The 26,507-nt window shown below is 48.4% G+C and overlaps 1 protein-coding gene across 1 annotated transcript in view; it reads left to right on the top strand.

Annotated features, from left to right (window-relative positions):
* LOC137310110 (aldehyde oxidase 1-like) overlaps positions 1-26,507 on the top strand; it is a gene marked incomplete at its 3' end in the record, with an annotated part of 84,668 nt that overhangs the window by 35,017 nt on the left and 23,144 nt on the right. The window contains exons 5-11 of the mRNA XM_067978069.1: positions 1,183-1,309; positions 6,294-6,355; positions 8,303-8,404; positions 16,391-16,471; positions 21,506-21,650; positions 24,038-24,130; positions 24,977-25,128. Of these exons, the coding sequence (XP_067834170.1) occupies positions 1,183-1,309; positions 6,294-6,355; positions 8,303-8,404; positions 16,391-16,471; positions 21,506-21,650; positions 24,038-24,130; positions 24,977-25,128 (762 nt within the window). The remainder of the gene's footprint in view (positions 1-1,182; positions 1,310-6,293; positions 6,356-8,302; positions 8,405-16,390; positions 16,472-21,505; positions 21,651-24,037; positions 24,131-24,976; positions 25,129-26,507) is intronic.

Below are 26,507 nucleotides of genomic sequence, written 5' to 3'. Positions count from 1 at the left end.
TGTACACCCCCTTGTACACCCCCTTTTACACCCCCCTTTTACACCCCCTTGTACACCCCCTTTTACACCCCCTTTTACACCCCCTTTTACACTCCCCTTTTACACCCGCCTTTTACACCCCCTTTTACACCCCCTTTTACACCCCCTTGTACACCCCCTTTTACACCCCCCTTTTACACCCGCCTTTTACACCCCCCTTTTACACTCTCTTTTACACTCCCCTTTTACACCCCCTTTTACACCCCCCTTTTACACCCCCTTTTACACTCCCCTTTTACACCCCCCTTTTACACTCCCCTATTACACCCCCACTTTTACACTCCCCTTTTACACCCCCTTTTACACCCCCCTTTTACACTCCCCTATTACACCCCCCCTGATTTTACTCCCCACTGACTGGAATGGGAAGGTTGTAAAATTCTTGTCCCATTCGATCCGACAGTTTGCCGATGGGCAGGTACGGTGAGAATGACCCCCAGTGTGATTGGACCTTAATGGCCTCGGGGCAACTAGGGATGGGCAATAAATGCCGGCCTTGCCAGTGACGCCCACATCCCGAGAGTTAATTATAATAAAAAATAGTCGAGGAGTGTAGCAGAGTGGATTATGGAACAACACTGGAACAAAAGAGGAGGGAGGGGGGTCGAAGGGATCAAGGGGAAGAATTCTTTTCGAACTTCAATTATTTCCCAAACGATACAAACAAAACGAGTGACGAGGGTTTGCGAGTCACAGGGTCTGTCGGGTGAGGGGTGTAAATCTCCCTCGGTGGCTCCCACGCTGGACAATGTGGAGTCTAAAAGTGGCCCAGTCATAGGTGGTGAGCGATCGTGTTCATGGGTTAAAATCAGGACCAGACCGCTTGACGATTTTAACAGCTCACGGCATTGTGTGAAGACCCTGGGGGCTGGTTGGTGGATTAATATCCATCAGTGATGGGAGAGTCGATTTTCAGCTTGCCGGAGGGGTGATCAGACTGGAATTACGTATCATCCGCCTCTTACACAAGTCGCTCGATTTACTTCTCCACTGGCACCAACGACAATCGGGCGAGATCTACAACGCAGCCAATGAAAATCTATTCCATTATTGGGAAATGTTACAAGCAAAGAATTATCCACTCTGTTCCTTAGCTTTGTCTCTCTGTCTCTCTCCATCTCTCCCCTCCCCCTCTCTCTCCAGGAGCGGATCGCGAAGGCTCACGGCTCCCAGTGTGGATTCTGCACCCCAGGAATGGTGATGTCCATGTACACCTTACTGAGGAACAACCCCAACCCAAGCACGGCACACTTACAGGAGTCCCTCGCTGGTAAGAGGCTCGTATCTCTGTCGGTGCAGGGTGTGTGGTTTCCGACCTGCATCACAGCTCCGGAATTAACATCTGGCACAGCTGCATTCCTTTGAGATGATCCCGTTGATCGATCCAATCTTTAAGGATTGGGTTTTGGTGGTCCCTAATGTTTTATGGCCCGTTATGTGATCTCTCAACTTGCAGGCTCAAAATCATTTTGGGAACTGGGTGGTAACCAGTTTAGTTACAACTGAGTTGGTTTTGCAAAATTCTTCACTTGTTCCTGGTGTTCTGAGAAGCCAGAATGTGAATGATGACCATTGTACCATGGGGTGTTCCAAATTAGGAAAGGATGGGATAGGCGAACAACAACAACTTGCATTTATATAGAGCCTTTAACATAGTAAAATGTCCCATGGCGTTTCACAGGAGCTTCATCAAACAACAATTGACACAGAGCTAAAGAAGGACATACTAGGTCAGGTGACCAAAAGCTTGGTCTAAGATGTTGGTTTTAAGGAGGGAGAGGCGGAGAGGTTTAGGGAGGGATTTCCAGAGCTTAGGACCTACTTGGCTGAAGGCACAGCCCCCATTGTGGGGTGAAGGAAATCGGGAATGCACAGGAGGCCAGAAGTGGAGGAAAGCAGAGATCTCGGATGATTGTAGGGCTGGAGGAGGTTACAGAGATAGAGAGGGGTGAGGCTATGGAGTGATTTGAAAACAAAGATGAGAATTTCAAAATCGATGTGGGTAGGTGGGTTTGAGGGATGTGGTGAGAGGGTGGGTCGGTGGGGTTGAGGCATATGGTGAGAGGGTGGGTAGGTGGGGTTGGGGGATGTGGTGAGAGGGTGGGTAGGTGGGGTTGAGGGATGTGGTGAGAGGGTGGGTAGGTGGGATTGGGGGATGTGGTGAGAGGGTGGGTAGGTGGGGTTGAGGGATGTGGTGAGAGGGTGGGTAGGTGGGATTGGGGGATGTGGTGAGAGGGTGGGTAGGTGGGGTTGAGGGATGTGGTGAGAGGGTGGGTAGGTGGGGTTGAGGGATGTGGTGAGAGGGTGGGTAGGTGGGGTTGAGGGATGTGGTGAGAGGGTGGGTAGGTGGGATTGGGGGATGTGGTGAGAGGGTGGGTAGGTGGGATTGAGGGATGTGGTGAGAGGGTGGGTAGGTGGGATTGGGCGATGTGGTGAGAGGGTGGGTAGGTGGGATTGGGGGATGTGGTGAGAGGGTGGGTAGGTGGGATTGGGGGATGTGGTGAGAGGGTGGGTAGGTGGGGTTGAGGGATGTGGTGAGAGGGTGGGTAGGTGGGATTGGGGGATGTGGTGAGAGGGTGGGTAGGTGGGGTTGAGGGATGTGGTGAGAGGGTGGGTAGGTGGGGTTGAGGGATGTGGTGAGAGGGTGGGTAGGTGGGGTTGAGGGATGTGGTGAGAGGGTGGGTAGGTGGGATTGGGGGATGTGGTGAGAGGGTGGGTAGGTGGGATTGAGGGATGTGGTGAGAGGGTGGGTAGGTGGGGTTGAGGGATGTGGTGAGAGGGTGGGTAGGTGGGATTGGGGGATGTGGTGAGAGGGTGGGTAGGTGGGGTTGGGGGATGTGGTGAGAGGGTGGGTAGGTGGGTTTGAGGGATGTGGGGAGAGGGTGGGTAGGTGGGTTTGAGGGATACGGGGAGTTTGTGCGGGATGGGATCTTGCACTGATTTCTCTCTGGGAAGGGCGTGCATGTGAAATGTGAATGGTTTGTCTTTGTAGTGGGGTATCTGGGGGCATTGCAGCCTGAAAGATTTGATTTTTGACACTCTATTGTCTGCATTTTCCTCCCAGAAAGGTTGGAGATTGTTTCAATGTCAAAATAATGCAATCACAGAAACTTGAATAAATGAGCTAACAACAGCCATTAAAATAAGATGTGGAGATGCCGGTGATGGACTGGGGTGGACAAATGTAAGGAATCTTACAACACCAAGTTATAGTCCAACAAATTTATTTTAAAATCACAAGCTTTCGGAGATTATCTCCTTCGTCAGATGATTGAATGAAAAGGTTCTCAAATCGCATATCTTATACGATGTTGGGACAGCATCACACCAATCAAAAGGTGTCGTTGTTGTTCAAACAGGCCAGTCACGGAGAACAGAACGTCCCAGTACACTCGATATACATTGTGTCTTTTACACAGGCAGGCAGAAAGAAACTTAAAATGGCAGAGAGAGAGAGAGAATTTTAAAAAACATATAATTTTTTTTTTTTTTTTTTGAGTTTTCATGAGAACAGCGTCCACGACACCACACAAACCTGCCACGGTAACCTCTGCAAGACATGCCAGATCATCGACACAGATACCACCATCACACGAGAGGACACCACCCACCAGGTACATGGTTCATACTCCTGTGACTCGGCCAACGTTGTTTCCCTCATACGTTGCAGGAAAGGATTCCCCGGAGCATGGTACATTGGCGAGACCATGCAGACGCTGCGACAACGGATGAACGGACACCGCGCAACAATCGCCAAACAGGAGGGTTCCCTCCCAGTCGGGGAACACTTTAGCAGTCAAGGACATTCAGCCACCGATCTTCGGGTAAGCGTTCTCCAAGGCGGCCTTCGAGACACACGACAACGCAAAATCGTCGAGCAGAAGTTGATAGCCAAGTTCCGCACCCATGAGGACGGCCTCAACCGGGATCTTGGGTTCATGTCACGCTACACGTAACCCCACCAGCAAAAAGGGGGAAAAAATTTATATGTTTTTTAAAATTCTCTCTCTCTCTCTCTCTGCCATTTTAAGTTTCTTTCTGCCTGCCTGTGTAAAAGACACAATGTATATCGAGTGTACTGGGACGTTCTGTTCTCCGTGACTGGCCTGTTTGAACAACAACGACACCTTTTGATTGGTGTGATGCTGTCCCAACATCGTATAAGATATGCGATTTGAGAACCTTTTCATTCAATCATCTGACGAAGGAGATAATCTCCGAAAGCTTGTGATTTTAAAATAAATTTGTTGGACTATAACCTGGTGTTGTAAGATTCCTTACATTAAAATAAGAGAGAGAGGGATGTGATCTGACAGGATTAAACATTCATCCCCAACGATCACCAACATTAATTTCTGGTCTATTTTGCTCTTTTTAAAACCTGTCTGAAAGGTTTATTTTCTTTAATGGAAATGAAAACCAATCACACACTGCAATCACTGAAAGAAGTGACATGTCCAGACTTTGATATCTGTGCTTTGTGTTGTCACTGGACTGACTGCCCATTGCACCCTCATTGAGCATTAATGATGCTCCTTATATTTCTCCGTGGGCATTAACTGCTTTTTACAGGTGTTGTGAGCTCTTTCCCCATTGACCCCACAGGAGGAAAGGGAATAACTGTTGTTACAGTTGAGTTACTGAACATAACCGGGCACTTGGTCAAGTCAATGATCCACATTGTACTTCACAGCTGGACTCTGTCGTAAAACCCCAAATATGGGAACCTCAGTGTAATTTGTTTCAGTGAAGCTCAGTTCCTATTTACTCCAACCCCACCTTTTATTCCTCAAACTCCAGCAGTTCCCCTGTACAGTGACGGGAGTGCTCAATAAAGCCAGTTAATGCAGTCACAACAGGGGACATTTTCCTTATCTCACGGAAGAGCCTGTGTCTCGTCTCGAAGGAAATCAGCCTTTGTGTAAGACAACAGCCAGGCGTTGCCCCAGAAAATCCTTCTGATTTGATCAGCTCGTTTGTTATTTTTGACTTGAGAGAACCACTAAATAAAAACATGTGTGACTGGGATACTCAGAAACCATCAGCTCATCTTCAAGCTTTTCTGCCTGAGGTTTGTGTACAACCAACAGTGGGAGAAAACAACTGTTTCTCTCTGCTTTCAGTTCTCGGATTGGTTCTGACAGCCTGTCATTGTGCCTTCCAATTGATCGGATTGGTTCACAGTGACAAACTTCAATTTTAACCCTGCTGTTCCGGTGGAAACTGGTCAGGTGGTCAATCAACAAACCCCGGGTTACTTGCCCACTGGAAAGCCGCCCGAATCCCGTGGACTGTAATTTATACCCAGGCCGGCGCTGTGCCTGCTTCTCAAGGGCCTCCTGCAGCAGCTTAAAGGGGAGGTGCGTTTTTCACTGGGGACAGAAAGAAGCAGAAGGCACCGTGAGTGCAGAACTTACAGAAGCTTCCAGATGTGTTCAGCTGGAAGACCCACGAGGGAGAAATGTCTGCCGAAGCTCCGCCCACCTCTACCAGAGAGCAGCTGAGGGTCCCTTTAATCATCTCAGGAACTGGGGATAGGCAGGCAGGTGGACAAGAAAATGGCGTCAGGGTCTAAATGGCGTCACATGCGCATGAGGCTTCTGCTGGTTTCTGATAGGACGTCTGGTCTCCAAGATTCAAGTCCGCCGGAAAATCAGGACAGGCGTCAAAGCAACGGCAACAACTACAACAACTTGCATTTATATAGCACCTTTAACAGAGTAAAATGTCCCAAGGTGCTTCACAGGAGCGATTATCAAACAAAATTTGACACGGAGTCACATAAGGAGATATTAGGACAGGTGACCAAAAGCTCGGTCAAAGAGGTAGGTTTTAGTCTTAAAGGAGGAGAGAGAGACGGAGAGGTTTAGGGAGGGAATGTCAGAGCTCAGGGCCCAGGCAGCTGAAGACACGGCCGCCAATGGTGGAAGGAAGACAAACGGGGATACCACAAGAGGCCAGAATTGGAGCAGCACTGAGATCTCGGAGGGTTGTAGGGCTGGAGGAGGTTACAGAAATAGAGAGGGGCGAGGCCATGGAGGGATTTGAAAACATGGATGAGAATTTTAAATTGGAGGCATTGCTGGACCGGGAGCCAATGTCGGTCAGCGAGCACAGGGGTGATGGGTGAACGGGACTTGGTGCGAGTTAAGATACGGGCAGCAGGGTAACTGCCTCGATTCTGCCTGGTTTAAATCGTTATTTGTTTCTTTTCTGTCTTTGTTCTGATCTCCAATCTCACCTGTCCCTTACAGGTAACCTGTGTCGCTGCACTGGATACAGACCTATCGTTGATGCCTACAGGACGTTCTGTACGGTAAGTGCCTGGTCAAATTGTCCAGGAACATAGCAACAGGAGGAGGCCATTCAGCCCCTCGAGCCTGTTCTGACATTCAATTCGGTCATGGCTGATCTGTATCTTAACTCCATTTACCCACCTGATTCCATATCCCTTCATACCCTGACCTAACAAAAATCTTTCAATCTCAATTTTGAAATTTTCAATTGATCCCCAGTCTCAACAGTTTTTTGGGGGAGAGAGTTCCAGATTTCCACTCCCCTTTGTGTGAAGAAATGTTTCCCCATCACCCCTGAAGGGCCCAGCTCTAATTTTAAGGTTATGCCCCCTTGTTCTGGACTCTCCCACCAGAGGAAATAGTTTCTCTCTATCTGCCCTATCAAATCCTTTAATCATCTTAAACACCTCGATTAGATCATCCCCTTAATCTTCTATATTCAAGAGAATACAAGCCTAGTCTGTGCAACCTGTCCTTATAATTTAACCCTTTCAGCCCCGGTATCATTGTGGTGAATCTGCACTGCACCCCCTCCAAGGCCAATATATCCTTCCTGAGGAGTAGTGCCCAGAGCTGAACGTGGTATTCCGGGGGTATTCCAGATGTGGTCTGTACAGAGCTTTATACAGCTGTAATATCACTTCCACCCATCTGTATTCCAACCTCCTTGAAATGAAGGCAAATATTCCATTAGCCTTTTAAGTTATATTTGACCCTTTCCTCCAGGTTTAAGTGATTCCTGTAATTCTGTTTACATAGAATTCACAGCCACTCGACCCAACCGGTCTGTACCGGTGTTTATGCTCCACACGACCCTCCTCTCTCCCCTCTTTATCTCACCCTATCAGCAGATCCTTCTATTCCCTTCCCCCTCATGTGTTTATCTCGTTTCCCCTGAAATGCATCCATGCTGTTCACCTCAACTACTCCTTGTGGTAACGTGTTCCGCATTCTAAACACTCTCTGGGTAAAGAAAAGTAAATGGTGAGGTGTTCCCAGGTTAACCAAATGTAAGATACCAAACCAATAGCTGAAATCAAATTAACTATGGTTCGAATCAGATCAACTATGGTTCGAATCAAATTAACTGTAGTTAGAATCAGATCAACAATGGTTACGGACCAAGTGCTGGAAAGTGGGATTAGGCTGGGTGGCTCATTTTCGGCTGGCACGAATACGATGGGCTGAATGGCCTCCTTCTGTGCCGTAAATTTTCGATGATTCTATGGTTAGAATCAGATTAACTCTGGTTAGAATCAGATCAACTCTGGTTAGAATCAGATTAACTCTAGTTAGAATCAGATCAACTCTGGTTAGAATCAGATCAACTCTGGTTAGAATCAGATTAACTCTGGTTAGAATCAGATTAACTCTAGTTAGAATCAGATCAACTCTGGTTCGAATCAGATCAACTCTAGTTAGAATCAGATTAACTCTGGTTAGAATCAGATTAACTCTGGTTAGAATCAGATCAACTTTAGTTCGAATCAGATCAACTCTGGTTTGATCCCTCTTGAACTTCATTTGATCTTCACCTTTCCTTCCCCAACTTTCTGATCCTTTGGTGCTGTCTCACACACCCTCCCCCCTCACTGCGTTAAACTCAAAGACACATCGCACCATCTCCTGCTCTAACTCATCCTTTCCCAGGGTCTCCAAACTGTGGAGTTCCTCCCTTCACTCCGTCGGCTCTTCCTCCTACAATCTACAGGCTTTTAAAATCTATGCTGGTGTCACTGGATCACTGCTTCCTGACAGCTTCTCTCCGCTCTTTTTGCCCTTGGTGTCTTGCACTGGAAGTCTTCACCTTTGTTTCTTATTTCGGGCATCCATTTTGATGAATGGTAGTTTTAGACATGTTGACGGTCGTTGTGCTGCACAGGGTGAAGGCCGCAGACTAACCTTGCAGGTGAAACACTCCTGTGAATGTTACGTTCCCAACCCTTGATGAAACTCTTTCCTTCCAGGGATCGACTTGCTGCCAAAAGGAAGGACCAGGAGGGAACTGTCCCCTGGGGAAGGCTGAGCGAGGTGGAGGCTCGGCAGAATCAACGGACGGAGATCAGGACGTAAGTCAGGAGCTATCGGGTCAGTTGTGTGAAGGTTCTGGAAAGTCTGTGGGTGATAAAGCAATGGGACAGAGACCATCTTCCAGCTCACATAGTGAGTGGGAGGGGCCTGATAATAGGGGCGGGGTTATCCCAGCTCGCATAGGGAGTGGGAGGGGCCTGTCATTAAGGGCGGGGTTATCCCAGCTTGCACTGAGTAGGAGGGGCCTGTCATTAGTGGGCGGGGTTATCCCAGCTCGCATACAGTTAGTGGGAGGGGCCTGATATTAGGGACAGGATTATCCCAGCTCACATAGTGAGTGGGAGGGGCCTGTTGCTGGGGGCAGGCTGACCCCAGTTCGCATGGTGGGTGGGAGTGGCCTGTCATTAGGGGCGGGGTTATCCCAGCTCGCACTGAGTGGGAGGGGCCTGTTATGAGGGGCGGGGTTAGGGTTGATTGGCTGATCTGCCCCCTTTCTGTGCTGTGAACTTTGATGGTTTTGAATCAGAAGTTTACTCTGTGTTGGGTCACAGCCTGGGACCCAGAACAGATATCAAGGTCACGGGCAGAGTACAGAAGAGATTCACTGAAACGATTCCAGAGACTTCAGTTATGAAAAGTTGAAGCTGTTTTCGCCGTAAGCTCAAAGTTAATCTGATAATTATCAATGATAAGGTGAACTGGCAAAACTATTCCCACCAATCAGTGAGTCAAGAGACCATTAAATGTCAGATCGTCACCAAAAGAAGATCATTTATTTTACTCGGAGGGTTATTAGGACGTGGGCAGCCCGACCAGAAACTGTGGTGGAAGCAGAGTATAGTTTTTTAATTCATTCATTCTCGGGATGCGGGCGTCACTGGCAAGGCCGGCATTTATTGCCCCTCCCTGAGAAGGTGGTGGTGGGCCACGATCTGGAATTACTGGGTCACGGTTTGATACAACTGAGGCCGCTCAAGAGTTAACCACGTTGGTGAGGGATTGGAGTCACATATTGCCCGGACCAAGTAAGAACGACAGGTTTCCTTCCCTAAAGGGCATTAGTAAAATGTTGGGCTTTTACGACAATCCGACAGCTTCATGGTCACTTTTACTGACACCACTCTTTTATTTCCCAGATTTTTAAAACTCAATTCAAATTCTCAAGGTGGGATTTGAACTCACTGTCATCTGGATAATTAGTCCAGAGGTCTGGATTACTAGTCTAGGAACATGAGCACGACACTAACCGTAGCCCGAATAACTTAAAAAAGGGAAAGGGATAAATATCTAAAAAGGAAAGATTAAAAAGGTGAGGAAAGGTCAGGAGATTGGGACTAAATGGAGAGCTCTTTCAGAGAGCTAGCACAGCCACAGTGGGCTGAATGGCCTCCTGCCGTGCAGTAATTTTCTGTAATTCTCCAATCTATAGGCTGCATAAATTTAACACAAGAATTTCAGTTCCTCCCTGCGTGGTGTGATAGTCCTGTTAGATTTTGTGGTTTTTACAGGCGATAGCCTCCTTGGACTGAGTCCCATCAGTGGACCCCACGTCCCTTACGACCAGAGCGCGCCTTTACCTCACCGATACCTTGGTAAACACAGGAGCCAAACAGAGAAACCTTACCACTTGACTCTGGCATGGTGGAGTATCTCACGTGAGGTCCTTGCCCTCGCAGGAGAGATGAACGACCTTTCTGTCAGAATGAGGCTCCACCCACAAACCAGCCGCCAAGCTTATTTAACATTTAAACAGGTAAATGGACAGTACTCAGTACCCAGAGGATATTCATTATAATTACCAACTACCAATCCCCTCAAAATGCCCAAACCATGAAGACGCCTCTCCTGGATTTAACCCACAACATTCCCCCGATATCCTCAAACTGATAGAAAATCAGCCTCACATGGACCATTCGAACAGATATAGTGAAAGAAAGGACATTAAAACTGTATCTCTCATAACGTGGCTGGGTCAATTATTTGGGATATCCGCCCAACCACAAGACCATAAGTCCATAAGAGATAGGAGCAGGAGTAGGCCATTCGGCCCCTTGAGCCTACTCCGCCATTTAATGAGATCATGGCTGATCTGATTTTTACCTCAACTCCACTTTCCCGCCCTTTCCCCATATCCTCTGACTCCCTCGCTGATCAAAAATTTGTCTAACTCAGCCTTGAATGGATTCAATGACTCGGCCTCCACAGCTTTTTGGGGTAAAGAATTCCAAAGATTCACCACCCTCTGGGAGAAGAAATTCCTCCTCATTTCCGTCTTAAACGGACGACCCATTATTCTGAGACTATGCCCCCTAGTTTTAGATTCCCCCATGAGGGGTAACATCCTCTCAGCATCTCAGTACTCCAGGTGTGGTCTCACCAGCACCCTGTACAGTTGTAGCATGACTTCCCTGCTTTTATACTCCATCCCCCTAGAAATAAAGGCCAATATTCTATTTGCCTTCTGGATTACCTGCTGCACCTGTATGTTGACTTTTTGTGTTTCATGTACGAGGACACCCAGATCCCTCTGTACCGCAGCATTTTGTGGTATTTCTCCATTCAAATAATATTTTGCTTTTTTATTTTTCCTCCCAAAGTGGATGACTTCACATTTTCCCACATTATATTCCATCTGCCAAATTTTTGCCCATTCCCTTAACCTGTCAATATCCTTTTGCAGACACTTTGTGTCCTCCTCACAACTTGCTTTTCCACCTTTCTTTGTATCATCAGCAGATTTGGCCACAAGACACTCTGTTCCTTCATCCAAGTCATTGATATATATTGTAAATAGTTGAGGCCCCAGCACTGAGCCCTGCGGCACCCCGCTAGTTACAGATTGCCATTTTGAAAATGACCCTTTTATCCCGACTCTTTGTTTTCTGTTAGTTAACCAATCCTCTATCCATGCCAGTATATGACCCCCAACACCATGAGCTCTTATCTTGTGCAGTAATCTTTTATGTGGCACCTTATCGAATGCCTTTTGGAAATCCAAATATACTGCATCCATTGGTTCCCCTTTATCCACCCTACCCGTTACTTTCTCAAAGAACTCGAATAAATTTACTCTAAATTTACAAAGAATTTACAAAAAACTCTAACAAAATAAACAACCACTCGGAATGGTCTCTCATTGCCTGAACTTTATCAGTGATACCATGAAATAGAATGACAACAATGATGCTGCATTAAACAGACATTAACATATTAAACCCCCTTTTGTGCGACTGGAACAATCCACAAACAAGTTCAGTATTATCGACTGTCATGTATGTTCTCACGAGCTCACAGAAACAGTTAGCAGGAACTGACATTAACCCTGTGTGTGCCGTGACCAGCAAGAAAAATCTATCATGGACAAAAATGCTTCATTTTTGTCACAAACCCCGTCTCTATAACCTTTGCTGTCCAGTGAAAGGAACACACACAAATCCCATAGTCAAATGGGCTGTGACAGAGAGAGTGATACTCATTTAAAAATTACCTGGACGTACACCTGAAGTGCCGTAACCTGCAGGGCTACGGACCAAATGCTGGATAGTGGGATTGGGCCGGGTGGCTCATTTTCGGAGGGTGCGGACACGATGGGCCGAATGGCCTCCTTCTGTGCTGTAAATTTTCTATAATGATTCCATGATAGTGGGAAAGTGAAGTGGGGAAAAGAAAGCACAAACACGACAGGAAAACACTTGGGCCCAGAGTTTCCACTTGTCTGTGTTAGTTATATTAACGCAATCCGCCAGACAAGTGAGGAAGATCGTGGAATTTAGAGCCCAAAACTCAACTTACACTTGAGGTTCAGCCATCCTTTACACTGGGTTCAAAATCACTGGGCCTGAAGCCGACCCCGCCCACAAACTGACTCCGCACACAAAACTGGCCCTGCCCACAAATCTATCCCTGCTCACAGAACTGGCTCCACCCACACACTGACCACGCCCACAAAACTGGCCCTGCCCACAACATTGACTCCGCCCACAAACCGGTCCCCACCCACAAACTGGCCCCGCCCACAAACTGGCCACACCCACAAACTGGCCCAATCCCAAACTGACCCCGCCCCCAGATCGGAATAGTGATGATGGTGAGTTTCCACTGATTGCGCCCATTAGCCAATCAAGAAGGGTCTTCTAATTAAACTCATTTGCTTAGGCGCACAGGCACGAGTCGGCACTTTTTAAACATTTTTACTTGTTAAAAAATATTTAATTTAATAAGAAGCTGACTAGTGAACACCAATGAAAGTAGCAAATGGTTCAGTATCGATTTTAAGTTAAATCAGGTTACTCCGAGCTGGAGGACCAGAGACTCGAATTAAAAGTTCCTATTTTTTGTGATTAATCCGATGTCGGCTGTATTAATAACCCTGCTCCAGATTACCACTCTTAAATACATCAATTGATAGTTTTTACTGCAAAGAAAATAAAAACAATTAGGTTCGATTACGCTGCCCGATTGCACTGGTTCATGGAGATATTACAAATGAATTTTATTGAAAACTTGAACTGTAACGCAATTTCAAAAGGGTGATTTCCAGATTGTGCCCAAAGCAGATAATCTACCCCTCGATCTGTCCAGTGTCAGGGATACAGTGGTCAGTCTCTCTCCCTCGATCTGTCCAGTGTCAGGTATACAGTGCTCAGTCTCATCCTTCATCTGTCCAGTGTCCAATATACAATATGCAGTCCTGCCACATCCAGTCGTGAATGGTGGTGGACAATTAAATAACGAACGGGAGGAGGAGGCTCTGTAAACATCCCCATCCTCAATGATGGCGGAGTCCAGCACGTGAGTGCAAAAGACAAGGTTGAAGTGTTTGCAACCATCTTCAGCCAGAAGTGCCAAATGGATGATCCATCTCAGCCTCCTCCCGATATCCCCACCATCACAGAAGCCAGTCTTCAGCCAATTCGATTCACTCCAAGTGATATCAAGAAACGGCTGAGTGCACTGGATACAGCAAAGGCTATGGGCCCCGACAACATCCCAGCTGTAGTGCTGAAGACTTGTGCTCCAGAACTAGCTGCGCCTCGAGCCATGCTGTTCCAGTACAGCTACAACACTGGCATCCACCCGACAATGTGGAAAATTGCCCAGGTATGTCCTGTCCACAAAAAGCAGGACAAATCCAATCCGGCCAATTACCGTCCCGTCAGTCTACTCTCAATCATCACCAAAGTGATGGAAGGTGTTGTCGACAGTGCTATCAAGCGGCACTTACTCACCAATAACCTGCTCACCGATGCTCAGTTTGGATTCCGCCAGGACCACTCGGCTCCAGACCTCATTACAGCCTTGGTCCAAACATGGACAAAAGAGCTGAATTCCAGAGGTGAGGCGAGAGTGACTGCCCTTGACATCAAGGCAGCATTTGACCGAGTGCGGCACCAAGGAGCCCTTGTAAAATTGAAGTCAATGGGAATCAGGGGGAAAACTCTCCAGTGGCTGGAGTCATACCTAGCACAAAGGAAGATGGTAGTGGTTGTTGGAGGCCAATCATCTCAGTCCTAGGACATTGCTGCAGGAGTTCCTCAGGGCAGTGTCCTAGGCCCAACCATCTTCAGCTGCTTCATCAATGACCTTCCCTCCATCATAAGGTCAGAAATGTGGATGTTAGCTGATGATTGCACAGTGTTCAGTTCCATTCGCAACCCCTCAGATAATGAAGCAGTCCGTGCCTGCATACAGCAAGACCTGGACAACATTCAGGCTTGGGCTGATAAGTGGCAAGTAAGATTCGTGCCAGACAAGTGCCAGGCAATGACCATCTCCAACAAGAGAGAGTCTAACCACCTCCCCTTGACATTCAACGGCATTACCATCGCCGAATCCCCCACCATCAACATCCTGGGGGTCACCATTGACCAGAAACTTAACTGGACCAGCCACATAAATACTGTGGCTACAAGAGCAGGTCAGAGGCTAGGTATTCTGCGGTGAGTGACTCACTTCCTGACTCCCCAAAGCCTTTCCACCATCTACAAGGCACAAGTCAGGAGTGTGATGGAATACTCTCCACTTGCCTGGATGAGTGCAGCTCCAACAACACTCAAGAAGCTCGACACCATCCAGGACAAAGCAGCCCGCTTGATTGGCACCCCATCCACCACCCTAAATATTCACTCCCTTCACCACTGGCGCACCGTGGCTGCAGTGTGCACCATCCACAGGATGCACTGCAGCAACTCGCCAAGGCTTCTTCGACAGCACCTCCCAAACCCGCGACCTCTCCCACCTAGAAGGACAAGAGCAGCAGGTACATGGGAACAACACCACCTGCACATTCCCCTCCAAGTCACACACCATCCCGACTTGGAAATATATCGCCGTTCCTTCATCGTCGCTGGGTCAAAATCCTGGAACTCCCTTCCTAACAGCACTGTGGGAGAACCGTCACCACACGGACTGCAGCGGTTCAAGAAGGCGGCTCACCACCACCTTCTCGAGGGCAATTAGGGATGGGCAATAAATGCTGGCCTCGAATCAAAAAAAAATATGCAGCAGTCAGTCTCTCCCCTCGGGTCTGTCCAGTGTCAGGTATACAGCGGTCAGTCTCTCCCCTCGGGTCTGTCCGGTGTCAGGTATACAGCGGTCAGTCTCTCCCCTCGGGTCTGTCCGGTGTCAGGTATACAGCGGTCAGTCTCTCCCCTCGGGTCTGTCCGGTGTCAGGTATACAGCGGTCAGTCTCTCCCCTCGGGTCTGTCCGGTGTCAGGTATACAGCGGTCAGTCTCTCCCCTCGGGTCTGTCCGGTGTCAGGTATACAGCGGTCAGTCTCTCCCCTCGGGTCTGTCCGGTGTCAGGTATACAGCGGTCAGTCTCTCCCCTCGGGTCTGTCCGGTGTCAGGCATACAGCGGTCAGTCTCTCCCCTCGGGTCTGTCCGGTGTCAGGTATACAGTGGTCAGTCTCTCCCCTCGGGTCTGTCCGGTGTCAGGTATACAGCGGTCAGTCTCTCCCCTCGGGTCTGTCCAGTGTCAGGTATACAGCGGTCAGTCTCTCCCTCGGGCCTCTCCTCAGATTGTGGCTCCGGGGAATGTTAGTGAACCCCAGGGCAAGACCGACGGGATTCTGTGGGATAAGTGGCCTGGATCCAAATTGCCTGATTTCAGAACCATATAATTGTCCATTATTCCAGGTCGCTGGGCAACAGATGTTGACATTGGAGCTTTGCTGATGGGTTATCTCTGGCATTCCATTCAATTTGGCCTCAATTCCATTGATATTGGCCCCTGTGGTGTTGTTTTGACAGAACTTGGCTCCCACTCATGGCACGTAGCAAGGCAGTAGAAACATTGCAAAATATTTGGGTCCATGTGATAAAAAACTTGCACAAACGAGACTGATTCCAAATGGTACCTGCCGATCTGGCTGTCTGGCCATTGACACTCAATTCATTCTATCACCTGGTTTTCACTGTCTTAGAATCAGAGAATCACACAGCACAGAAGGAGGCCATTTGGCCCATCGGCCTGTGCTGGCTCTTTGAACAAGCAATCCAATTAGCTCCCACTCCCCTGCCCTTTCCCCAGAGCACTGCAAGCTTTTCCCCTTCAAGTATTTCTCCAATTCCCTTTTGAAAGTTATTATTGAATCTGCTTCCACCGCCCTTTCAGGCAGTGAATTCCAGATCATCACAACTTGCTGCTTAAAAAAATGGCTCCTTATCTCCCCCCTGGCTCTTTTGCCAATTATTTAAAATCTGTGTCCTCTGGTTACTGACCCTCCTGCCAGTGGAAACAGTTTCTCCTTATTTACTCCAACAAAACCCCTCATGATTTTGAACACCTCGATCAAATCTCCTCTTAACCTTCTCTGCTCCAAGGAGAACAATCCCAGCTTCTCCAGTCTCTCCACTTAACTGAAGTCCCTCATTGCTGGAACATTCTGGAAAGCTATCAGACCTCAGTTGGCACATGTTGAACCGTACCGGCCAGAGTCAGTGAGCATGGGGTCAGGGGAGAAATCTGGGGGAAGGAGTCAAGGTAGACTGTTCTGATCGATCTCTTTTTCTGCCCATTTTAGATCTGCAGTGAGCTGTTCAAGGCAGATGACTTCCTACCATTGGACGAGACACAGGAGTTGATCTTCCCACCAGAGTTAATGGTGAACAGGATACCTGCTTTATTTGCCAATTTTTCTTGCATTTCCTGGTCATTTGGATGTCAAACTGATACAATGGCAGGGTAGGGGGGGTCACTGACACACATTGTCGGGACAATGTAGAGTGAACTTTACTCTGTATTTAACCCGTGCTGCACCTGCCCTGGGAGTGTTTGATGGGACAGTGCAGATGGAGCTTTATTCTGTATCTCACCCATGCTGTAGCTGCTCTAGAAGTGTTTGATGGAATGGTATAGAGGGAGCTTTACTCTGTATCTAACCCGTGCTGTACCTGCCCTGGGAGTGTTTGATGGGACAGTGTAGAGGGAGCTTTACTCTGTATCTAACCCATGCTGTACCTGACCCGGGAGCGTTTGATGGGACAGTGTAGAGGGAGCTTTACTCTGTATCTAACCCGTACTGTACCTGCCCTTGGAATGTTTGATGGGATAGAATAGAGGGAGCTTTACTCTGTATCTAACCCGTGCTGTACCTGCCCTGGGAGTGTTTGATGGGACAGTGTAGAGGGAGCTTTACTCTGTATCAAACCCGTGCTGTACTTGCCCTGGGAGTGTTTGATGGGACAGTGTAGAGGGAGCTTTACTCTGTATCTAACCCGTGCTGTACTTGCCCTGGGAGTGTTTGATGGGACAGTGTAGAGGGAGCTTTACTCTGTATCTAACCCGTGCTGTACCTGCCCTGGAAGTGATTGATCGGATGATGTAGAGGGAGCTTTACTCTGTATCTTACCCGTGCTGTATCTGCCCTGGGAGTGTTTGATGGGACAGTGTAGAGGGAGCTTTACTCTGTATCTAACCCATGCTGTACCTGCCCTGGAAGTGATTGATCGGATGATGTAGAGGGAGCTTTACTCTGTATCTTACCCGTGCTGTATCTGCCCTGGGAGTGTTTGATGGGACAGTGTAGAGGGAGCTTTACTCTGTATCTAACCCATGCTGGACCTGCCCTGGGAGTGTTTGATGGGACAGTGTCGAGGGAGCTTTACTCTGTATCTAACCCGTGCTGGACCTGCCCTGGGAGTGTTTGATGGGACAATGTAGAGGGAGCTTTACTCTGTATCTAACCCGTGCTGTACCTGACCTGAGAGTGTTTGATGGGACAGTATGGAGGGAGCTTTTCTCTGTATCTAACCGATGCTGTACCTGCCTTGGGAGTGTTTGATGGGACAGAATAGAGGGAGCTTTACTCTGTGTCAAACCCGTGCTGTGCCTGCCCTGGGAGTATTTGATGGGGCAGTGTAGAGGGAGCTTTAATCTGTGTCAAACCCGTGCTGTGTCTGCCCTGCGAGTGTTTGATGGGACAGTGTAGAGGGAGCTTTACTCTGTGTCAAACCCGTGCTGTGTCTGCCCTGCGAGTGTTTGATGGGGCAGTGTAGAGGGAGCTTTAATCTGTGTCAAACCCGTGCTGTGTCTGCCCTGCGAGTGTTTGATGGGGCAGTGTAGAGGGAGCTTTAATCTGTGTCTAACCCGTGCTGTATCTGCCCTGGGAGTGTTTGATGGGACAGTGTGGAGGGAGCTTGACTCTGTATCTGAACCGTGCTGTACCTGCCCTGGGAGTGTTTGATGGGACAGTGCAGAGGGAGCTTTACTCTGCATCTCACCCATGCTGTAGCTGCTCGAGAAGTGTTTGATGGAATGGTGTAGAGGGAGCTTTACTCTGTATCTAACCCATGCTGTACCTCACCCGGGAGCGTTTGATGGGACAGTTTCGAGGGAGCTTTACTCTGTATCGAACCCATGCTGTACCTGGCCCGGGAGCGTTTGATGGGACAGTGTAGAGGGAGCTTTACTCTGTATCTAACCCGTGCTGTACCTGCCCTGGGAGTGTTTGATGGGACAGAATAGAGGGAGCTTTACTCTGTATCAAACCCGTGCTGTACCTGACCTGGGATTGTTTGATGGGACAGTGTAGAGGGAGCTTTACTCTGTATCAAACCCGTGCTGTACCTGACCTGGGAGTGTTTGATGGGATACCGTAGAGGGAGCTTTTCTCCGTATCTAACCCGTGCTGTACCTGCCCTGGAAGTATTTGATGGGAAAGTGTAGAGGGAGCTTTACTCTGTCTCTAACCTGTGCTGTACCTGCCCTGGGAGTGTTTGATGGGACAGTGTAGAGGGAGCTTTGCTCTGTATCTAACCCATGCTATACCTGCCTTGGGAGTGTTTGATGGGACAGAATAGAGGGAGCTTTACTCTGTGTCAAACCCGTGCTGTGCCTGCCCTGGGAGTATTTGATGGGGCAGTTTAGAGGGAGCTTTAATCTGTGTCAAACCCGTGCTGTGCCTGCCCTGGGAGTATTTGATGGGGCAGTTTAGAGGGAGCTTTACTCTGTATCTAACCCGTGCTGTGCCTGCCCTGGGAGTATTTGATGGGGCAGTGTAGAGGGAGCTTTACTCTGTATCTAACCCGTGCTGTACCTGACCTGGGATTGTTTGATGGGACAGTGTAGAGGGAGCTTTACTCTGTATCAAACCCGTGCTGTACTTGCCCTGGGAGTGTTTGATGGGACAGTGTAGAGGGAGCTTTACTCTGTATCTAACCCGTGCTGTACCTGCCCTGGAAGTGATTGATCGGATGATGTAGAGGGAGCTTTACTCTGTATCTTACCCATGCTGTATCTGCCCTGGGAGTGTTTGATGGGACAGTGTAGAGGGAGCTTTACTCTGTATCTAACCCATGCTGGACCTGCCCTGGGAGTGTTTGATGGGACAGTGTCGAGGGAGCTTTACTCTGTATCTAACCCGTGCTGGACCTGCCCTGGGAGTGTTTGATGGGACAATGTAGAGGGAGCTTTACTCTGTATCTAACCCGTGCTGTACCTGACCTGAGAGTGTTTGATGGGACAGTATGGAGGGAGCTTTTCTCTGTATCTAACCCATGCTGTACCTGCCTTGGGAGTGTTTGATGGGACAGAATAGAGGGAGCTTTACTCTGTGTCAAACCCGTGCTGTGCCTGCCCTGGGAGTATTTGATGGGGCAGTGTAGAGGGAGCTTTAATCTGTGTCAAACCCGTGCTGTGTCTGCCCTGCGAGTGTTTGATGGGACAGTGTAGAGGGAGCTTTACTCTGTGTCAAACCCGTGCTGTGCCTGCCCTTGGAGTATTTGATGGGGCAGTGTAGAGGGAGCTTTAATCTGTGTCTAACCCGTGCTGTATCTGCGCTGGGAGTGTTTGATGGGACAGTGTGGAGGGAGCTTGACTCTGTATCTGAACCGTGCTGTACCTGCCCTGGGAGTGTTTGATGGGACAGTGTAGAGGGAGCTTTACTCTGTATCTAACCCATGCTGTACCTGCCCTGGGAATGTTTGATGGGACAGTGTAGAGGGAGCTTTACTCTGTATCTAACCCGTGCTGTACCTGCCCTGGGAGTGTTTGATGGGGCAGTGTAGAGGGAGCTTTACTCTGTATCTAACCCGTGCTGTACCTGCCCGGGGAGTGTTTGATGGGGCAGTGTAGAGGGAGCTTTACTCTGTTTCTAACCCTGTACCTGCCCTGGGAGTGTTTGATGGGACAGTGCAGATGGAGCTTTATTCTGCATCTCACCCATGCTGTAGCTGCTCGAGAAGTGTTTGATGGAATGGTGTAGAGGGAGCTTTACTCTGTATCTAACCCATGCTGTACCTCACCCGGGAGCGTTTGATGGGACAGTTTCGAGGGAGCTTTACTCTGTATCTAACCCATGCTGTACCTGGCCCGGGAGCGTTTGATGGGACAGTGTAGAGGGAGCTTTACTCTGTATCTAACCCGTGCTGTACCTGCCCTGGGAGTGTTTGATGGGACAGAATAGAGGGAGCTTTACTCTGCATCAAACCCGTGCTGTACCTGACCTGGGATTGTTTGATGGGACAGTGTAGAGGGAGCTTTACTCTGTATCAAACCCGTGCTGTACCTGACCTGGGAGTGTTTGATGGGATACCGTAGAGGGAGCTTTTCTCCGTATCTAACCCGTGCTGTACCTGCCCTGGGAGTGTTTGATGGGACAGAATAGAGGGAGCTTTACTCTGTATCAAACCCGTGCTGTACCTGACCTGGGATTGTTTGATGGGACAGTGTAGAGGGAGCTTTACTCTGTATCAAACCCGTGCTGTACCTGACCTGGGAGTGTTTGATGGGATACCGTAGAGGGAGCTTTTCTCCGTATCTCACCCGTGCTGTACCTGCCCTGGAAGTATTTGATGGGAAAGTGTAGAGGGAGCTTTACTCTGTATCTAACCTGTGCTGTACCTGCCCTGGGAGTGTTTGATGGGACAGTGTAGAGGGAGCTTTGCTCTGTATCTAACCCATGCTGTACCTGCCTTGGGAGTGTTTGATGGGACAGAATAGAGGGAGCTTTACTCTGTGTCAAACCCGTGCTGTGCCTGCCCTGGGAGTATTTGATGGGGCAGTTTAGAGGGAGCTTTAATCTGTGTCAAACCCGTGCTGTGCCTGCCCTGGGAGTATTTGATGGGGCAGTGTAGAGGGAGCTTTACTCTGTATCTAACCCGTGCTGTATCTGCCCTGGGAGTGTTCGATGGGACAGTGTAGAGGGAGCTTTACTCTGTATCTAACCCGTGCTGTACCTGCCCTGGGAGTGTTTGATGCAACAGTGTAGAGGGAGCTTTACTCGGTATCTAACCCGTGCTGTACCTGCCCTGAGAGTGTTTGAGGGGACAGTGTCGAGGGAGCTTTATCTGTATCTAACCCGGGCTGTACCTGCCCTGGGAGTGTTTGATGGGACAGTGTAGAGGGAGCTTTACTCTGTTTCTATCCCTGTACCTGCCCTGGGAGTGTTTGATGGGACAGTGCAGAGGGAGCTTGACTCGGTATCTAACCCATGCTGTTCCTGCCCTGGGAGTGTTTGATGGGACAGTGTAGAGGGAGCTTTACTCTGTACCTAACCCGTGCTGGACCTGCCCTGGGAGTACTGGGACGTCAGCAATGTCAGGTATTCTATTGCTGGTCACGATTTAGAATTCTAGTTTTTTTAAGACCTCTGTTGAGTGTGATGAGTGTGTCTCTAACATTCCTGCTCTTGGTGCAGCTAATGGCGGAGAAGCTGGAGAAGAGAACTCTTGTGTTCTGTGGGGAGAGAGTGATGTGGATTGCTCCAACAAACCTGGAGGAACTTCTTGAACTGAAAAGCCAGTACCCTGGAGCTCCGCTCCTGGTGGGAAACACCATCATTGGTGAGAATGAATTCCAGGAAGCTCCTGTTTTGATCCTGCTCGTCTCTCCAGACCAACCAATGGGTGTAAAAGTGATCCAGTTTTGCCCCTGTTTAGCAGTTTTTGGATGTATCTGCAGTTTATAGAATCATACTTCGCAGAGGGAGGCTGTTCGGCCCATTATGCCTGTGCTGGCTCTTTGAAAGATCTATCCAATTTACTCCCCTGCTCTTCCCCCATCGCCCTGCAAATTTCTCCTTTTCAAGTTTAGATCCAATATCCTTTTGAAAGTTATTATTGAATCTGTTTCCACCACCCTGTCAGTCAATGCATTCCAGATCATAACAACTCACTGCGTAAAAAAATATTCTCCTCATCTCTCCTCTGGTTCTTTTACCAATTATCTTAAATCTGTGTCCTCTGGTTACCGACTCTCCTGCCAGTGGAAACAGTGTCTCCTTATCTGTCAAAACCCTCATAATTTTGAACACCTCTATTAAGTCTCCCCTTAACCTTCCCCTGCTCTAAGGAGAACAATCCCAGCTTCTCCAGTCTCTCCATATAACTGAAATCCCTCATCCCTGGTCCAATTCTGGTAAATCTCTGCACCCTCTCCAAGGCCTTGACATCGTGATATTTGTTACCCCTCCTCTCCTGAAAACACCAGCTCATGCTGGGATACCAGGCGATGAGGACGAGGGCAAACTCCTGGGTCGAATTTCACCTAAATATTGGGAAGGCATTTGATGAAGTTCCATATGTGAGGCTTTTAAAGAGAGTTGAGCTTCATGGAATTAATTGAAGACTAATTGGCTTGGCCATGTGCGCCAATGTCCCCCCATTACCTCACTCCCTCTTCATGTGAGCCAAAACAGTGAGTGTCGGTGGTCCATGTCACCACAGAAAGGCACTGCAGCTGAACCTCACCAAACTTTCTCATACTTGACACTGTCAGGGGCAGAAACTGTGAGTGAATTTCTCCCCCACCCCTTGTGATGAGGTGCTGAAAGCAAAGTTAAGACCCCAACTGCACTCCCTCCTGAGATCAGCTAACTCAGGGTCGATCAGTGATCGGACCGAGCACCTTCCTCATCTGACTCAGTTCCCTCGACATCGTTAAAAGGGAAGCTGGGGTGAAATATTTTCTCTAAGTTCCCAGGGAAGGACATTGAAGTGGACAGTGCCAATGGAGTCAAGGAGCAATTCATGTTTTTACATAGAATTACACAGAATCTACAGCACAGAAACAAGCCATTCGGCCCATCTGGTCCATGCCAGTGTTTATGTTTCACATGAGCCTCCTCCCACCCTACTTCATCTCACCCTATCACCATATCCTTCTATTCCTTTCTCTCTCATCTACTTATCTAACTTCCCCTTAAATGCACCAATGCTATTCGCCTCAACCATTCCATGTAATAGCGAGTTCCACATTCTCACCAATCCCTGAGTAAAGAAGTTTCTCCTGAATTCCTGATTGGATTTATTAGTGACTATCTTATATTTATGGTCCCTAGTATTGGTCTCCCCGACAAGTGGAAACATCTTCCCTTTGTCTACCGTATCAAACCCTTTCATAATTTTAAAGACCTCTATCAGGTCACCCCTCACTCTTCTCTTTTCTAGAGAAAGAGCCCCAGCCTGTTCAGTCCTTCCTGATAGTTATAACCTCTCAGTTTCTGGAGAAAGACGGGATTGACGGATATGCTGAGAGGGTGGGGGAGGAATGGATGATATTTAACAAAAGATGCCTGATGTCCTTTCCCTGGGCTCCATCTGTGATGGCAGGAACCACGAGAGGAGGCTGAGTGGGATAGTCCACTTGGCACTTTTGACTGAAGGCACTTGCTAACACATCAGTCTTGTCTCTTGCACTCACGTGCTGGGCACCACCATGGTTGAGAATGGGAATGTTCATGGAGCCTCGTCCTCCTGTTAGATACTTGTTTGTCCATCACCATTCTCAACTGGATGGGGTAGGGCCACAGGGCTTTGCTCTGATCCATTGGTTGTGGAATCACTTAGCCCTGTCTGTAGCCTGTTGCAGTTGGTATTTAGCCTGCAGGGAGCCCTGTGTTCGAGCTTCACTAGGCTGGTCCCACATTCTAAGGTCGGCCTATTGACTGCTCCTGGCTCGTCCTCCTACATTGGCATTGAACCAGGTTTGGTCTCTCAGCTTGATGGTGATGGAGGAGTGAGGGATGTGGTGGAATACAACACTGCTGCTGCTGATGGCTAACAACACCTCATGGGCGCCCAGTCCTGCCCTGTTTACAGGGAACTGATGGTCTCACTGTGCAGGTGGATTGAAAGGAGAGGCAACTCTGACTTGAACCTGGGCTGCAGCCACCACTGGGCAGATTGTTCTTATCACTGGTCACATCTAAGTTTCTTGTGCTGTCCACTAGGTCCTGATATGAAGTTTAAAGGTGCCTTTCACCCAGTGATTATCCACCCTGCCAATGTTTCTGAGCTCAGTGCCGTACAATTCACGGATGAGGGTGAGTTATTTTCTCTTTTTGGTCAATTTGTTCACCTTGGTTTCACACCTTGTCGTGTCTTTGCCCACAAGAGCCATCTGAGTCACATCATAAGCTGTTAGTGACCCATGTAATGCTTTAGACGTTCAGCTAAAGGCCACAATAAACAATACATCATATCTTACTAATCTGATGGAATTTATTGAGCAGGGAACTAAAGACGAGGGATAACCACTGGATGGAAATTTACCCCAGAATTTTGAGAAGGCTTCTGATAAAGTTCCACATGTGAGGCTTTTAAAGATGGTTAAGGCTTATGGGGAGTTGTATTTTCACCTCTTGAGTCAAAGGGTGAAGGGTTCGAGCCCCACTCCAAGTGGAGCCCCTGAATACTGGGTTGATGTCCAGCGGGGGTACTTGTGTCGATGGGTGCGGGTGGTCACCTCCCCATGGTAAAGGGTAGGTGGGGCTCTTTAGCCTTGGAGAAGCTTTTCCACAGATAAAAACCATGAGGAAGGAAACGGGAAACCACCTCAGCTACTCTTCCCCAAGGTGGCTCAAGACTCTGATGAGTGAGACTTGAGTTAGGACCTGCCCCAGGGAACAGAACACAATGGACGGATGAACTGCTTATGGCATTAATGGCAGATGAATTGAATTGGAAACTAGCTTGGCAATAGAAAGCAGAGGCTAAATGACAAAGTCTCTGGTGGTGAACTATCCCTCAGGAGAGTAGAAGCTGAGGTAAGGTCCATGATGGGGTAGATTGTCCCTGGTCAGTGAAGGGGCAGGGACGATGGCCTCTCCTCATTCCATGCTTCCTGACATTCCTAAGCTTACCAGCCCCCCTGATTGTTTACCCGGCAGGAGTAAGACTCGGTGCTGCTTGCAGTCTGGCCCGTGTGAAGGACATCCTGATTAAAGCCACTGCGGAGATCACTACGGAGAAAACGGAAATCTTCCGAGCACTTCTGGAGCAGCTACGCTTTTTGGGTGGAGAACAGATTCGTAATGTGGCGGTGAGCAGTTAGTTACTAACAGTATGGTGGAAACTAGTTTAAACAGTGACGACCAGGGGTAATCAACACCACTCTTTGGAGGAAGCAAATTTGTTACTTTGAACAAATGGTCTCTTAACCAAGGGGCTTGGGTGATATCGTGGGTCGGGTGCTGTTATTTCACTCCTGGGGCAAGCGTTGAAATCCAGCCCATTCTAATGGGATGAAAATCTTCGATCTAATTCAGTATTAATTGTCACTCTCACTCAGAGACGGTGTACAAGTGGTGGTGTATGTAATGGAAAATTTCACACATGTGCACCGAATTTACCTGAATTTCAAAGAAGGCATTTGATAAAGTTCCACATGTGAGTCTTTTAAAAGCCAGTTAAGGCTTATGGAATTAATGGCACCATAATTGGATTTGCTTTTTCTGGGTTTGAGGTCAAAGCTCATAGTTAAGGCCGAGTGGACAGAGTTGGTTTGAATCAACGTGGAAAGAGATTCAGATCCCAGCAGGCATCTCTCAGCCTCATGAACACGTAACCCCTTCCATCACATTAGGTTTATGCCGAGGGCAACCGGACAGGTGAAATGTAATCACGTGGCTGTTTCCATATCTCTTGGCATTTGGTTGTGAACTGGCAGAGATTTGTGAAGATGTCGCCTGCCTCACCCACCTGCTCCTTTTCCCCAGAAAAAGTGCATGGAACAGGCTGACTGACACTGGGACAATACTCCTGTAGCACCTCGCTGTTTGTTATAAATGCTCATGCAGCCGGTTTTCAACTCACAGTAGTTTCCAGTCAGCTTGGCTCAGTTGGTAACTCTCTCGGCAAGGAGTCAGAAGGTTGTGGGTTTAAATCCCACTCCAGAGATTTGAGCACATAATCCAGGCGGACACTTCAGTGCAGTACTGAGGGAGGTACCATCTTTTTAGATGAGACGTCAAACTGAGGCCCCATCTGCCCTCTCAGGAAGATGTAAAAGATCCCATGATACTATTGTAAGAAGAGCAGGGGAGTTCTCCCCGGTATCCTGGCCAATATTTACCCCTCAACCAACATCACTAAACACAGATTGTCCAGTCATTTATCTCATTGCTGCTTGTGGGACCTTGCAGTGCACCAATTGGCTGCCGTGCTTACCTAGATAACAACTTCAAAAAGTAATTCATGAGTCCTGAAACATCTTAGGACAACCTGTGAATGTGATAAGGTGATGTTTAAACACCAACTGTTCGTGCTCACTCTGCCAAATGGAGCCCAGTGACTAAACTCTCAGTGATAATCAGGGTGAATCACCCACTCCCCATCCAAGTGATCATAGGTTGGAGTGACAGGGGTAATCTGGCATCTTCTGATTCGTCAATTCTCATCGAGACGGACATCCCACTGTCG

The sequence above is a fragment of the Heptranchias perlo genome, unplaced genomic scaffold (assembly GCF_035084215.1).
Source record: "Heptranchias perlo isolate sHepPer1 unplaced genomic scaffold, sHepPer1.hap1 HAP1_SCAFFOLD_218, whole genome shotgun sequence".
In the NCBI taxonomy this organism is placed as follows: domain Eukaryota; kingdom Metazoa; phylum Chordata; class Chondrichthyes; order Hexanchiformes; family Hexanchidae; genus Heptranchias; species Heptranchias perlo.
Note: the sequence above shows the minus strand (reverse complement) of the source record. Positions and strands in the feature narration are given on the sequence as shown.